The sequence below is a fragment of the Heterocephalus glaber genome, unplaced genomic scaffold (genome assembly GCF_053883595.1).
Source record: "Heterocephalus glaber isolate CG9 unplaced genomic scaffold, H.glaber_assembly_v1.0 deba00001538, whole genome shotgun sequence".
In the NCBI taxonomy this organism is placed as follows: Eukaryota; Metazoa; Chordata; class Mammalia; order Rodentia; family Bathyergidae; genus Heterocephalus; species Heterocephalus glaber.
In genome coordinates, this window is record NW_028258333.1 from 29,510,560 (window position 1) to 29,527,031 (window position 16,472).

The window sequence follows — 16,472 nt, forward strand, 5'->3', positions numbered from 1 at the left end:
AAAGACTCTATCTTTCCCATCATAAAACAGAGGAAGTCAACTTGGAGAAAAACAAGTGGAGAACTGTTTGGCACTCCTAGAAAGTGAACATCCTTAAGAGTTTATTCAACTACTCATAGAACTCTCCAATGGTTCTTTTCCTCTCTGAGCCAAATACAATTGTCTTGCAAGAATCAAAGCTGTTCTCACCCCAAATCAATTGCTCCTCCTGCTATGTCTACACTGTCCATTCCAATCCCAAGGCTTTTTCCTATATGGCACAAGATGGACAGAGTTTCTATAAAATACAGCTTTTCATATTTTTCCTACCAAATATAAAAAGCCCCCCAAAAGTGTACCATCATTAGTTATAATACAAATTAAATCCATAACTACATATGACGTACCTATCAGAACAGCTACATGGAAAGTATCAAGAGATGCCCAGCACAACTAGCAATCATATACTACTCAGAGTGTACAGTGAAATGACCTCTTCGGAAAACTATTTGGCAATGTCAACTAAAGCTGGCTACTCTATGTTCCAGCAATTCTACCCCTTGGTATATACCAAGCAGAAATAAAGGTGTATATCTACCAGGCCATGGACAGGAACAGAAATCCTATTCATAATATCCTAAAATGGAAGCTTTTTCATCAGCAAATGAAACTTTGATATGGGCATGCAATGAAATGCTCTAAGAACAAACTAACTCAAGTTATGTAACAACATGAGTTAATACATGACTTAATTTTGATGTACAGTGAATATGAGAAACAATACACATTTATATAAACTTTGTTTTGTTTTGTTTTTGGTACCAGGGCTCAAACTCGGGTCCTTGCGCTTGCACAGCAGGCAGTGAAACCACTGAGCTAAATCCCTGGCCATATTTATATAAACTTTGAAAACAGGCAAAACTATCTTAAGTTAAAGCAGTGGTTACCCTTGGGCATCACTAATAATTAGAGGATAAAGAGGGCGTTAAGGATGTTGACAACATTCAATCTCTTGATTGGGAAGCTAATTACCTGAGTGTTCCCTTTGTAAAACTTAGCTAATCTTTATGCACTTATGTTGTATTTCAATAAAAGTAAGATGACAGGAAAGTGGGGTTTATGCTGAAGTATTATCAGTTTTTCAACCTAGTAAAATGATTTCTTCACCCACTGCTGTACAATTACTCCTATACAATTACTCATCTAGGTCTACCAAGCATAACTCCTTTCTAGATGTCCTCTCTGTCCTTTGTGCTTTCTGCTACTAAGAAAAAATGGCAAATTTTAAGAATCATTGTATTACTGGGCTGGGGATTTAGCTCAGTGTGGTTCTCCCGCCTGCCTCGAAAACGCAAGGTCCCGCGTTCGATGCCCGGTAACAAAAAAAAAAAAAAAAAAGAATCATTATTGACAAAGATGAAACTGAAAAACTTAAAAGCTCTTCATAATCTATGTAAAAACCTTATCAAAACCCCTCCCAACATTTCGGCAATAGGTAACTCGCACTACACTTCCATTTTAACATAATGAACTAACAATCAGTAGAAATGAGCCTAGATGTATTATTTCTCCACATGCAGAAAGCTACATCACATTTACTCTTAAACCACTAATGAATATTTACCCACCTCGCTAAAATGAAATCAGCTTTGCTTGGCCGCTATTCTACAAGCTGTCCATAAAATTTAGAAATATAGTTTTACAAATTGAAGATGTCTTTCACATCAGATTTATCGGCTAACAGATACCCTAAAGATGCTGAAAATACTGCAGTGAACCAAGCAAACAAGAATTCTTACCCTCAAGTTTACTGATACTTTAACTGTAATTACAAAATACTTGCGTCAGTTATTTCCACGAGTGCAATGAATTAATGTTTTCAAATGTGCAGTACAGAAAGCACCACCATACTCAAACACTACTGTATTCCTACAGTATTAACCCAAGATTTGAGGAAAATTGTGTACTCACTGTATAAGCAGAATAACCTGATGGGTAAAACTCGGGGGCGTTGGCAGACAGCTTAGACATTAACACAGGAGCCACAACCACTTGGGGCTTAGCCATTGCTGACTCTGAGTTCTGCTGGGGGATTTTATCCTGTGAGCTAGGTGGAGCTCTCAGGGGCCTCGTTTGTTCTAAGAAAAAAAAGCAGTGTTAGATGTATTCATTCGCATAATATCTTACTGTATGCTGAAAAACCATCTGAGAAGCAGCGGCTTGTAAGAATTAAAATTTAAGATTGTGGCCAAAATATGTACAAAGACACTTCAAAAAAGAACAATAGACTTGCTTTAGCCCTTTTATGAAGAACGCCCCCCCCCCCCGAACGCCTGAGGGCTATTTCTCCCTCTCCGTTTCAAGGAGTTGGTTAAAACGGTGGTTGCTACCTCACGGCACACTGCACCTGGCTGGGGAGAGGGCGGCGATATTACTTTCTCCCCGGACGCCCGAACTCCGAGACCGCGCTCGCCCCTCCCCCCCAGCCGGGGTGCACAAAGGATTCCAGCTGGCAGCCACCTTCCCACGGGGTCCCGGCTCGTTCCTCCGCCGTGGCGAGCGGGCCCCTCGGGGATGCTCTCGGGGAACCGCGGGCAGAGGATACGTCGCCAGGCCGGGCCCCGGCACGCGCGCAGGGCCGCGGGGAAGCGCGGGCCCGAGTGGACCGGGTCGCCTAGAGCTGCTCCGTACCTGGGAGCGCCCCGGGCCGGGGAGGCCGCTGGGAGCCGGCGGGGACCTCGCTCTGGGCCCCTGGCGGCGGGGCCGTCCTGGGCTGGCGCAGCGGCGGAGGCTGCAGGAAGCCCGGGCCTTTGGGCTGCGGCGGCGGCTGGTGCCGCGAGCGCCCCGCAGGCCCCGCTCCATTCGGGTACCCGCCGCCCTCAGGCCCGCCCCCTCCGCGGCCCAGGCCCCGGCTCCGGCCCCGACCAGCACCTGGAGCCCGATCGAAACCGTCCGACATGCTCCTCCTCCTCCGGGGCCGCGGCCGCTGCGCTCCGGCTAGGACGCGGGGGAGGCGCCGAGGGCCGGCTCTCGCCGCTGCGCCTCACTCAGGCCTCATGGAGAAGGAGGGCGGCGGGCCGCTCGGCTCCTTCCTTGCCTTGGGCGGAACGGACGGCAGCTCCGGCGCCGGGACCCCACCGCTGACTCCGCTTTCGGATTCTCCCCCAAACCTCCCGACCCCGCCCTCGGAGCGGCGGGGCCATGGCGGGTCACAGCGGCCTCCTGCGGCCCGGAGGCCGTGCGCCCTCCCGCCGCGAATGGCCCGCAGCTGCGGCTCCCAGACCGCTTGCCGAGAGGCGTCTCGCCCGCGGGCCGGTCCCGTCCGCACCTGGGCCCTGGCATTTCGGCTCCCCGGCCCAGGCGTGGGGAAAGTGGGGGACGCTTACCTGAGGCGGGCCGGCCCGACCTCCTCGGTGGGTCGGCCCCGAGACGTGTGAGGCTGACGGTTGATGCTGGAAAATAAAAGCCCGGGGCGGGGGAGGGGCGCGAGCTTCAAGGGGGTCGCGGCGGCGGTGGCGGCGGCGGCCGCGGCGGCGCACCTGGGCGAGTAGGTGGGCTAGATGCCCCGCTCCCGCCGATCCCGGGACTGGTGGGGACCTGGGCGCTGGAAGAAGCTTTGCCACCTGCTCCGTTAGCTGCCGGGGAGGGGAGCAGAAGTCAGTCAAAATATGCTGGTTCCCTTTCTGTTCACACTATGTATTTACAGCAGTAGGTCACATCTGCGACCAAGTTTCAACTGTTCCCTTGTCTCTTCCTCTCCAGAAATTTTAAAATGCTCACTGCAGCTCTCCCTTCATCTATTAGCGCTGTTCAATATAAATATAATGCGAGGTGCAGATGCAGGCCGCTTATGTAATTGTAAATATTCCAGAGTCACAATATAAACGAGTAAAAAGTGAAATTAAATTTAATATATTTCATTTAACCCAATATAGCCAAAGTGGTATCATTTTGTCATGTAATTAATATAAAAATATGAATAATTTCTCAGTTGAAATTCAACGTATTTTACACTTAGGGCACATCTCATTTGAGATTAGGTTCATTTAAGTGCTTTAAGGAACATGTGGCTAGTGTCTATCACGGTACAACACATTTGTAGTAATTTGGATGTGAATTCTTGTTTTTGTCAGGCCTTAAGACACCAATGCCAAGGGAAGGAAGAGTGTGAGTAATAAAGAGGGAAAAATAAATTTCTTTACTGTTGGGTTGAACCATTTCTACAAATTCTGATTTTAGCCCTCTGAGTTAAATAGTGTTTAGTGCTTTTCCATCTTTCAGGACCAGAATCATTTCAGGGTCAAAAAACACTGATTAGTCATTTTCTCAACTCACCAACAAAACATTATTCTTCATCTCAATGAATAAGAAAAATGGCTTTAATAAGGAAAAGCATGAATAAATGATTCATGCTGCCGTTAGACAATATTACATTTAAAATTTGTGGTGTGTACCTGTAGTCCCAGCCCTCAAGAGGCTGAGGCAAGAAGATCAAAAGTTCGAGGCCAGCCTGGCCCACATAGGGAGTTCAAAGCCAATCTGGACTACATAGTAAGACCCTGTCTCAAAAAATGAAAACAATAACAAAAATTAAGTTTTGCTCCTAACATTTTGAAATCCATTGTTGTATGTAGTTATCAGTCTTCTGCCCTGCACTACTGTATTACATAGAAGGGCTCCATAAACTATACTTAAAAACTCAAAGACTATTCCTGAATGCTTTATTGACTTAGATGTCCTGACTTTGTCCCAAACATTTGTTTGTACTCATCACCTTTTTGTTTCCTCTTGTACCATAGGTATTGGATAACACCTTTTCTAACACTACGGACTTTTCCTATGTCAAGGTAAGGTTATTCTGGATCCTTGGAAAGGTGAGGGTGTATAGAAGACCAGAGGAGAATTGAGGCCTAATTGGTCTCCTCTGTGAACACAAAGGAGAAAGGCTGCACTCAGGGGTGATTGCATATTGCAGGTTCCAAGGAAAACAAGACAGCTGAGGTTAAGTTGTTTACCCGAGCATGTACTAATCGATATTGGAAAGCAGATGAGTCTCATGTTACTGTATTACTTTGATTGCTTGTGCCCGAGTTTGGGTAAATAAAGGCAAGATAAACCAGATGCTGGGTGCTCCTCTGTCTGCTAGGAGGCAAGAACCCCCAGGTTGCCTGCCTGCCATACTGACTCCGTGTCTCTTTGTCATTCATCCTCTCATTTGCCCCTGTCGGGGAGAGCAAAGTAGTGGGTCTAGATCCTGGAAGAGGCTGGCAGGGTGGGTTGGCTACAGGTGGGGCCCCAACATGAGGCTCGGGACCTGGGCTCTGCAGCCTTCTTTTGTTAGCTAAGTTGGATAATTCAGAGATATCCTCGGTTTTTCCCTATTTGCTATTATGTAACTTTAGCCCTGGTCTTATGTGTGAAAGATGGACTTGGGGATAATGTGGATATATTTAGGATTGTGATAATAATAGCCAGTATTTATGGAGTGCTGGGAGCACTATGCTGTAGATCACTATGGCCAGGCCTAACTCACAGCCTCCCGTGGATGAGGCAGGGGTCTATGGGAGGAGAACAGGCGACAAGAGGTTCTGGTGGTGCAAGGCTTGGCTAAGAAGAGGACTGGCTTCCTCCCTGCCCGTTCATCAGAAAACCATCATGCATGATGTCCAGCAGACCTTAGCTACTCTCCTGGCTTTGGTTACAGACCAGCCCCTTTTGCACACACACACCCCACTTCCCTTATCTCTACCAGTATAAATAAACACTCAGCCATTTGCCTGCAGTCTTTTTCTCCCATCAGTAGTTAGAGCCCCACCTGGCCCCACCTTAGATCTCTTTGTTTTTCTTAATCTTCAACCATCCTTTCTCCGTGAACCCTTCAGCCACAGGGGCCATGGCAATTGTGTGTATTGTTATGTGCCAGTCACTGTGTCAAATGTTTACCTTTATCATTTTATTTCTTTTTTGGTACCAGGGATCGAACTCGGGACCTTGTGCTTGCATGGCCAGGTGCCAGAACCACTGAGCTAAATCCCTGGCCTATTTAATTCTTAATACCTTGTGAAATAGACATTCTAGCATTCCCACTTTACAGAAAAGGTACAAGATACCACAGGGATTCAGAAGCATTTGGGAATTATCATAAACTAACTATTGCAAAAGGTGCTAAGTATTGCAAAATGGCAAGAAAAGAATAATCTAAAAATGCTCCTCCTCCACTACAGATCTTCTTATTCATGTCCCTAGGAAGCCTGGTCCTGGTGCAACAAGGAACTGGCCCCTCACTTCCAGTCACGAGACACAGGCAGCTGTGCAGAAGTATAGGTATAATTTATTATAAAGTAAATTTAGAGAGAGTTATACCTTTTAAGAGAGAAGATGGGCCATACCACAAAGGAATCTTCACCAAGTGTGAGCCGGGATTTCTTTTTATTCACATAAGAGTTACTCCTGGGCTTCAGGGAACTAGGGTAATTATGGTGCTTATCAGCGTTTTACTTAGAAGTTACTTTGGAATTGCAAAATGTCTTCTTGTCCTTTTTAGATGGTCATTGTTTCCTTAGGGGCTTTAATCAGGTAAGAAACTTACAAAAGAAATCTATAAAACATAAATTCTTAATTTAAACCAGATTCCAGGCCAAAGCATGAGAATATTTTCTTTCCTGACATCATTGGGCTGTAGAACTTGTTTTAAAATTAGTCAGTGGGCCAGGAATATAGCTCAGTGGTGCCTTGCCTGCTTGGCAAGTGCAAGGTCCTGAGTTCAATCCCTAGTACCGAATAAATACAAAATAATAAAACTAGAGACAGGGGGCCAGGTATCAGAAGGAATGCATACAACATGTAACCTTAAAATGTCATTTTGCTCTGTGGGGTCAACTTAGGTCTGAGACCTAACAAATGATTATGAATGTATTATATATTGAAGTCTTTGTTTCTTAACTGGAAAGACATGTTATTGCTTCTTGGTCTTTTGGCTAAAATCAAGTGTAACTGGAAAGACATGCTGTTTTACACCCCTACCCTTTTTTCCCTCAGCCCCATTAAGGTCTAACTACCTGCCTAACAGGTGTAGTGTTGGCAGACTAAATTCTGAGAGGTTGGAAAATGTGTTGTAATATAAGAAATGGACCTACTATCAACTATACCAAAGATATATTCTTTTTTGTTTGTTTTTTTGTTTTGGTACCAGGGATCGAACTCAGGACCTTTCAGGGCACCACTGAGCTAAATCCCTGGCCCAGCAAAGATGTTTTCTTAAATGAGGCTTCATAAGTGTTTTCCAGGAAGATTTCTTCAAATTGCCTATTTTTTTATTCCTTCTTTTGTGATAGTTGCATCCTGGAAGAGCTCTATCTTGGCACCTAGCATGCTTGGTTGTTAGTATTTGTTTATTTAACTGTCTCCTCCATTAAACTAACCTTCTAAAGGCAGAGCATGCCTTCTCATCTCTGAATCTTTAGATCCTAGTCCAGAACTTGGTCCATAGTAGGCTTTTAACAATAACAGTATTCACCTGCAATAATCCTGCCTTTCCTTGGGTCACCAGCATGGTGACAATGAAGAAAACTGGTTTTCAGAACTTACTGACTTCAGGTTCATCATTGGACATTATGGGTTTAGACAGTGCAGCTTTTTAGGCTAGTTAAGTGTTGCTAAAGTGATCAGTGGCTTAATCCACTGATATTTGTAGCTAAATGTGCTGTTAGGATGTAGGGCCCAGTTGGAAGTGGGTCACTGGGGGCATTCCTTTGGAAGGTGTATCTCTTGATAGTATTCCTCCCTTGTCTCTGCTTTCTCCCTTTGCAGCTTTGTTGTCCCACATCCTTCCACTATGATGTTCCTATCTTGGAACCAGCCAACCATGGACTGAACCTTATCAAATCATGAACCAAATTAAACCTCTTCTCCTTTAAATTGCAGTTGTTGAGTATCTTGTACCAGCAACAGGTAAGCTAACTAATGCACCATAAAACAGCAAGTGCAATCCTAGGCATTTATGCCAAAGAAATGAAGATTTATGTTCACACAAAACCTGCACCCAAATGTTTATAGTGGATTTCTCAGTGTCCTTGAAGGAATGAATAAACTACAGTACATTTACTTAAGCAGCAGAATACTAAGCAAGAAAAAGGAGCAACTAATATAAAAACTTTGAATCTCAAGGGAAATATGCTGAGTGAAAAAAAAGTGTTCTATAATTCCATTTATATAATCTTGAAATTGAGGTAGGATAGGAGAAATTAAGGTGGGTAGAAAGGAGACAAAGAAAATTATAATTTTTAAATTATACTTTTAAGAAAAATAAGTGTCAGGACAAGAAGTTACTCAGGCCTTTTTGCCTTCCAATAAACTCACCCCCCACACTTCCTAAGGGTCCTAAAGACACAGTAAGTGTGGGCCCTTGCTTTTCACTTGTAGGAAGGGCTTTTCACCTGTGTATAGTGGCTTTTACCTGTAAAATGGACTTTTCACCTATAGAAGTGACATCATCTTTCACTTGTAAATTGAACCCTTTCTTTCCATAGACTTCTACCCCTAAGACCATAATAATGTACTAGCTCACAGCCATAATGTGCCTCTTTCTCTTCAGGGCCTGGACTTTATTTTGAGTGTGTACTTTTAAAATTCTGCCTAATAAGCCTCCTTATGCCCCTTACTGATGCATCTTGAAAATTCATTTTCTGACTGGGTGTGATTGTGCACACTGGTAATTCCAGCACTTGGGAGGCTGAGACAGGAGGATCGCCAAGTTCAATGCCAGCCTGGGCTACATAGTGAATTCAAAGTCAGCCTGAATTATGTTGCAAGACCCTGTCTCGAGAAGAGAAGAGAAGAGAAGAGAAGAGAAGAGAAGAGAAGAGAAGAGAAAAGAAGAAAAAGTTAATTTTCTGTAATGGAAGCCAGGGAACCTACAACTTTCATCTCTGCTTTGGGCTTCTTCTGGCCCTGACCAGTGAAAAATAAAGATAGAGAGCAGATTAGCAGTTAACAGGGATCAATAGGGGATGGGGTTTGGAGGAGAGTAGGTGTGGTTATTAAAGTGTAGGTACGATCATGAATCCTTGTGATGGAACTATTCTGTTCTTGACTGTAATGGTGGCCACACAAATCTGTACATGTGTTAAAATTACATAGATCTACCCGACTTCGATCCCTGGTACCAATAAATAAATAAATAAATAAAATTACATAGATCCTAAATATTCAAATCCAGTAGTGCATATAAATGGATTGTATCACTGTCAGTTTCCTGGATATGATATTGTATTATAATTTTGAAGATGTTACCATTGGAGGAAACTACTTGAAGAAGAAACAAGATTTCTCTATAATTTCGTACAACTGCATGTGAATCCATAAGTAACTCTAAAAGATTTCATGAACTTAATATATATAAATAAGTCCTGTTCTTTCTTTTTTCCATCATTCCTACTTCTTTCCAACTAAGTCAGTTTGCTCTTTTCCCACTCAAATCATCATGGCAATTTAAAAGCCATTATAAATGATTGGAGGCATCACTAAGAGACTAAGAATTAACTACCTGATATATTTGTTCTCTTGGGTCTCACTGTGTAAACTGTCTTCTCCTAGTCTCTTGGGCCCGTTATGCAATAGAACCTCAGCCAGTCAGCACTTGAAACTCTTAGCTGGATCAGGGTCCCAATCCTTTATAGAATGCTTTGTGACATTGCCCCAATATTTAGTAATACTTCTGTATTGTTGATGTCTCAGCTGGACTGTAAACTCAGGATAGGAGTTCATTCATTCACTCATTCATCCATTTAGCAAATATTGATTGCATGACTACTTTGTGGAAGATACTGTTCTGGTGCTAGGGATATGCAGGAGTGTAAGATTAATGGATGTGAGGCAAACAGACTGGAAGCAGGAAGTCTATTTGGTGGCTATTGCAGAAATTTTGGAGAGAGATGATGATGGCTACTAAGGTAGTGGGACTGGAGAGAAGGACCAAATTCAATAGATGTTTAGGAAAGAGTTAGTTGATCTATTTTGTGTGAAGCATTAACAAGAGACCAGAGATAAGGTTTGTTGCCTCAGCTAAAGTGGAAATACCAGAAGGGAGAAAGTCCAGAAAAATAGGAGATCTCTCTAATTCCATTTTGGACATTTCAATTGATACTTGGAATGGCCAAGAGGAATTGAACAGTTAAGTTTATGATATTGGAACTCATAGTAGTAGTGCCAGAGTTATAGATTTGATGGTTAAAAAGCACAGGTAGAAATGAGGTTACACAGGAAAAGCATATAAAAGCAGAAGAGGAAAAGAAGCACCAATTCCAACAGTTGGAATGAAGGACAGAAATTATTTTCTCCGCTGTGCCTGCTTCACAAGCTCAAGGTCCTGAGTTCAATCCCCAGTACCACAAATATAAAACAAAAACAAACAAAAAAACCCTATTTTCTCTGTTTATGAGAACATAGGACTAAAACTAAGAAAAGCCAGTGGAAGAGAGAAGACTAAAGAGCAAGAGTCCAAGAGTGTCAAATGTAATGCTGATAAATAATAGGGTTCTAAAGAGTCCATAAAAGTGCACCCTTCTCTGAGATTGAGCACTCTGGTCTCTACATTGGGTCATTAAACAACTGAATAAACAACCATCTGTGGGAAAATAGTTCATGTTCACTAAGCAATCATTTCATGATAATTTTAATATCTGTCTTAACTTACATATTGAGAGGGAAAGCAAGAACTGTAATAGCTAATACTAAGCACATTGATAATTTGATTTAATTTTCAAAACAACCCTATAAACTAGGTCCTAGTTCTTACCCTATTTTATATATAAAGATACTGAGGTTCAGAAATATCAATTAACTTGACTAACATCACATAAATAGTGAGCAATGCACTTCTAAATCCAGAGTCTGCAAGCTTAAACAATACGCTCTATCCTTTGCCTCCACAATAAACGGATCACACTGATGCAAACATTTGTTCTCTTTGAGTTAACATTTCTCTCTACAAGTTAGTAAGTAGGCATTCCAGTAGTATAGTGAGACAAAGGAATTCTCCGGGGAAGAGGTAAAAATTGAAAAGAGAATTAGAGGAAGTTGGTAGATCACAAATTCAAATAGGCAGCAGGATAAGTGGATAGGAGAAAAGCTATTTCACTAAGAAATGAAAACAGATGCAGATATTGAAGGAGGGGGAGAGTGCTGGAAATTTAAGTTGAAGGTCTCCATGGCTTCAGCAAAAAAGGAGAAAATGTCTTTGTTAAGAGTGAGGGTGGGAAGGAATTCCCTAAAATGAAGAAATGAATTTGAAAGCTGGGAGTGGTGGTGCATTCCTATAAGCCTAGCACTCTGGGAGGCTGATGCAGAAGGATCACAAATTCAAGCCCAGCCCGGATAATTTGGCAATCTAGTGAAACCTTGTCTCAAAAGTGTCTTAAAAGTGTTGGGGATTTAGCTCAGTGTGAGGGGAAGACTTGGGTTCAATCCCCAGTACTACAAGTAAATCCTCCTAACAAAAAGAAATCTCCCCAAAGCCAAAACAAAAACTGACCAGCCAAACAAGCAAAACGGGGAGTGTGAGGAAAGTGACTGTTGGAAAAGATGCTCTGAGAGGACAAGGGCTGGTACAGAGATTCTGCTGAGGCTGGATACTAGGGGTTCCTAGGGGCAACACTTGCATCACAAATTGTTTACAACCTGAGAAGTCTTTTGGTGGGGATGTAATTTTATTATGCATTTAAGGTAAAGGGAGCTGAGAAGCTGTTTATAGTTGAGGCTAGGTAGAGAAGGGCTGACAAGGGAAGACAGGTGATAGATGAGAAGGGAAAAGGGGATCAAGAATCAGAAATCAAGGGTCTGGAAATAAAGTAATGGTCAGTGCCTGAGATAGAGGAGTTGACAATTTAGAAGGAGTTTTGCGTGAGTAATTACAACATGCTATATGTCACTAACTGCACAAGTCAACTAATTGAACTGAGTGATGCTGGCCAGCAGCAAGGTAATGTAATAGTGGAAATGCTCATTAATCAGATGATGTAGAGTCCAAGTCTGGAAATAAAGAGACAGTTGGGAATGTCAGTGTTCAATATGTAAATATCAAGCAAGAGGTCCTTTGCACCTGGCATGGTCGCTTTTGGGGTCTCCAGCTCAGTCTATTCACTGATTTTTTTGTTATCATTAGGTCAAAAGCCAGTATCTTCCTTCCATTTTAACTCCTACGGAGAACTCATAATGTTTTCTTCATTTAGCAAGTATTTGTTGACTGCTTAATAAAGCCAGACATTTTGTTAGGGTTTGATGCCCTGTCAATGAATACCACAAAATACAAATACTCAAATGGAGAACTCATAATATTTTCTTCCATTTAGCAAGTGTTTGTTGATTGCTTAATAAAGCTGGACATTTTGTTAGGGTTTGATGCCCTGTCAGTGAATGGCACAAAATACAAATCCTCAAGGAGTTTACACTTAAGTGCAGGAACCTGACAAGTAAGCAATACTAATTCAGAATACAAATAACTGCTAATGACAAACCCCACCACCAAATACATATACTGAAATTCTAACCCCCCCTTGGCAATAATATTAGGCAATGGGACCTTTGGGAGGTGATTGGGTTGTAAGGGCTCATAAATAGGACAAGAGCTCTTATAAAAGAGACTCCAAAGTGATCCCTTACTTCTGCCAGGTGAGGGTACAGCTATCTATGTGGAAGCAGCTTGCACCAGGCACCAAATCTGCCTGTGCCTTGATCTTGGAGTTCCTGGCCTGCAGGACCATAAGAAATAAATTTCTGTTGTTTATAAACCACCCAGTTGATGGTGTTTTGTTATAGCAGTCCAAATAGACTAAGACACAGAGTGATAAACACTATAATAATATCAAAATTTGTGCCTTAGGGGATGGCACCTAACTCAACCCTGGGTGGTTTGGAAGGGCTTCTGTGAAAATGTCTCATCACAAATAAAAGTGTATAATATGTACAGGCAGATGAATGGGAAAGAGGAAAGCAGATGGGCTCTTGATGGTCACAGAGTGCATTCTCTATTTCTAGGTCTCTGTTTTCTGAAGGGCCTTCTATTTTCCTTGCCTCTTTTTTTTTTTTTTTTGATACTGGGGATCAAACTTGGGTCCTTGAGCTTGCAAGGCAGGCAGTGGAGCCACTGAGCTAAATCCCCAGCCCTTCCTTGCCTCTTTTGGCACATTCATTTACACAGGACAGTCCTCTTAGCATCCCCTTCTAAGCATACTCGTCCCCAGCTGGAATCACCAAAGTTAGAACTGGAAGATCTGGATTTAAATCTCAGCTCTACTTTTAGTAGGTATGACCTTTGATGTGTCAGTTGATACTATGCCACAGGTTTTATTTTATCTTAAAAGAGTAATAAAAGTACAAACTTCAGAGTTATTGAAATGGTCAAATAATGTTATGCATGTCCAATGATCATGCAAAGCTATTAAACAGTATGTAGATTTTAGTGATTTTTTTACTGTCCTAAGGTAGTGTGCCTTATGCTTTTGTACTCTTGTGCCCATTATAATTATTAAGAAATAAAGCACAGTGGCCGGGGATTTAGCTCAGTGGTTTCACTGCCTGCTGTGCAAACACAAGGACCCAAGTTCGATCCCCGGTAGCAAAAGAAAAAAAAAGGAAATAAAGCACCCCTACCTACCAATATAGATTTATAGGTAATTTCCAAGATTCCCAAGTTTAAGCCCCTATTATGATTTATATTTAGATGTTCCCTTAAAGCCTTATACACTCATAGGTGAAGCTTTTTGGAGGTGACTGCATCATGGGTGTGTGATACTGGATTAGCCAACTGCTGAGTTTATAGCTGGGTGTGATATTGGGAAGTGAAAGCTGATGAGAAGAAGTGGGTCACTGTGGGCATGGCCTGGAAGGATTGTATATCCTTCCTCTTCCCTTGAGCTCTACTGCTTCCTGCTTGCCATGCTGTGACCTCTTTCTCCTTTGCCCTGACCCTCTGTCATGCCACCCTTTCTTGGAGCCAGCTGAATATAGACTGAAACCTACTAAAAGTAATCTTTTCTCCTTTAAGTTGTGGGTGTTGGGTATTGTGTCCCAGCAATGAGAAAGTAACTAAGACAGCCCCCAAAGAAATTATTCCACAAAACTATTTAAAATGTTTGAGTTAGTGCCATAAACTACTCTAATTTGTCCTCTACCCAAAAGCCACCACACTGAGGATGTGGCAGCTAATGTATTATCTAGCAGTAGAATATTTGAGCAGTGTAATGTTTAGAGAACTATAAGTACTCTATGGGAAGAACAGCTAGTAGAAAGAGGAACCTGACAATTAGTAGGACAAATAAATATTGTAAACACCAAATGGAGGAGTAGCAAAACTTCTTTACCCCCAAATTCAAAAAGGCCTTTGCACTGAGCTACATCCCTATGCCTTTGTAAAATTTTTATTTTTTGGTACCAGGGATCAAACTTGAGTCCTTGCACTTGCGCAACAGGCGGTGGAACCACTGAGCTAAATCCCTGCCCCTTTTTGCCCATTTTCTATTTAGACTTTTTTTATGTTGAGTTTTTGAGAGTTTTTTGTTGTCTCAGTCATTTTCTTGTTGAATCAAAATACTCAACATCCACAACTTAGAGGAGGAGAAGTTTATTGTGACTCACAGTTTTAGTCCATGGTCAGCCAACACCAAGGCAGAAATGGCATGGCAGAGGGCCCTAGCAGAGGAAAGCTGCTAGCTTCAAGAGAAGGAAGGAGCTGTAATGGACATATATTCTTCCTTGTCACATCACCAGTGACCTGCCTCTAACCAGGATCCACCTCCTAACAGTAAGTCAGCTTTGAATTTATCAGTAAACTAATCCACTGATGGGTATGGGGCCCCTTATAATACCCATGATCCGATCACCTTCCAACACATTTTGGACCTAAACCATAACATTTATACACTCTACAGATAAGTCCTTTGTAGCTATGTGCTTACAATATTTTCTTCTGTATCCTGTTTTTCCATTTTTTAACCAGTCTTTTACAGAGCCAAAGTTCATGTGTGTGTGTGTGCCTGCATGCTAGGGATCAAACTCATGGCCTCATGTTAGGCATGCTGTCTATCTCTTAGCTATACTCCCAGCCCCCCAGAGCTTTTTAATTTTTTTTTTTTTGACAAATTTCAATTAGTCGATATTTTCTTTTATAAACCATGCTTTGAGTGTTATAACTAGTCTTAGGTCCTGGAGATTTTCTTCTATTTTTTTTCCTGAATATTTTATGGTTTCCCATTTAGATATGGATTCCGTTCTGAGTCAGTTAGATAAGCTGCAAAACTTAGGTTGAGGTTTATTTATTGCCAATGGATGTCCAATTACTTTAGTATGATTTGTTGGAAAGCTTGTCTTTCCTCATTGTTTTTACATCTTTTCCAACAATATTTGGGCACATTTTTGAAAATCTATAATTTGCCAGACTTGGGTTTTTGAATTTGTTTCTTGTCACAAAATAACCTGTGAAATAGTTATTGTCTCCATATTTTTATAACTCAGATACTTAGCCAGAACCAGAATTCCATTTTGTCTTTCTTCCATAGCAGCTATTTCTTATTTATCTAACTTTTACTTAGCATTTTCTATGTGCCAAACGCTGTGCTGAGCTCGAGGAAGTAAGAGTTGAATAAGACTTACTGGAATGCTTCATGGAAAAACAGACAAAACCCAGACCTCAAAGGATGAGTACAGATCTACAAAGAGGGCAGGCAGAGCATTCTAGATGGAAGAGTATACAAAAAGGCTGGGAAGTTTGCAACAGCTCCATTCCTTCAGGAAGCAGCAAGTATTTTGTTATAGTTGTACTTATAATTCCAGAACTTTGGGTGCCTGAGGCAGGAGGATCACAAGTTTGAGCTCATCCTGGGCAATTTATGAAGACTGTCTCAAAATTTAAAAAAAGAGGGTGGGGGTGGGGTGAGATGAAGCTTAGGGTGAAGGCCCAAGTTCAATCACCAGTACTGCTTAAAAAAATGGAACTAGAGTTTTTCATTAAATGCAATATTTAAAAACTTAATGATTATAAAAATGTTAACTATTATTATGGGATTTAATCTGTCAGTTTGATAATGGTGATAAGAATGATGATAAAAAATGGAAGGAAAAGTTCAGTTAGGTTGAGTATTTTTTTGGGGGGGTTGAGTATTTTTTAAGAAAGCAAACCAACTGTATAACTAAGGAAATTCTCCTAATTATTATTATTATTATTTTTTTTTGGTACTGGGGATCAAACTTGGGTCCTCGCGCTTGCGCAGCAGGCGGTGAAACCACTGAGATAAATCCCCAGCCCTAATTATTAAAACAAAACAACTTTCACCTGATATTTCCCCAAATAATTAGGATTTTCAGTTTAAACTCAAAAACTGGTAAATCCACCCCTCTCTCCTGCGCCTGCCGCCATGCTCTTTACATTGTAATCCCCATAAACACATTGGATGTCAAGGTAGGGGGCTCAATACTGCCCTCCCCCATTTTTTTGTGTGCAT

At 41.8% G+C, this 16,472-nt stretch overlaps 1 protein-coding gene and 1 long non-coding RNA gene across 5 annotated transcripts in view; one reads left to right on the forward strand and one right to left on the reverse strand.

The window, feature by feature from the left end:
• Positions 1 to 3,495, reverse strand: part of Paip1 (poly(A) binding protein interacting protein 1) — a 34,619-nt gene extending 31,124 nt beyond the window's left edge. The window contains exons 1-2 of one of the 4 annotated variants that reach the window (XM_087189359.1): positions 3,366 to 3,495; positions 1,951 to 2,117 (exon numbers count right to left, since the gene is read on the reverse strand). In XM_087189359.1, coding sequence (XP_087045485.1) covers positions 1,951 to 2,046 — 96 coding nt within the window. In that variant the 5' untranslated portion in view covers positions 2,047 to 2,117; positions 3,366 to 3,495. Of the gene's footprint in view, positions 1 to 1,950; positions 2,118 to 2,670; positions 3,250 to 3,365 lie in introns of those variants that run through there. The other 3 variants (XM_087189358.1, XM_087189356.1, XM_087189357.1) reach the window with 3 other exon arrangements.
• A 317-nt stretch (positions 3,496 to 3,812) lies between these two features.
• On the forward strand, positions 3,813 to 15,893 carry LOC110350091 (uncharacterized). Its single transcript, XR_002396392.2, has 3 exons — positions 3,813 to 4,826; positions 7,789 to 7,929; positions 8,573 to 15,893. It is a non-coding gene; the product is annotated as an uncharacterized LOC110350091 (long non-coding RNA).
• The last annotated feature ends 579 nt before the right edge of the window (positions 15,894 to 16,472 follow it).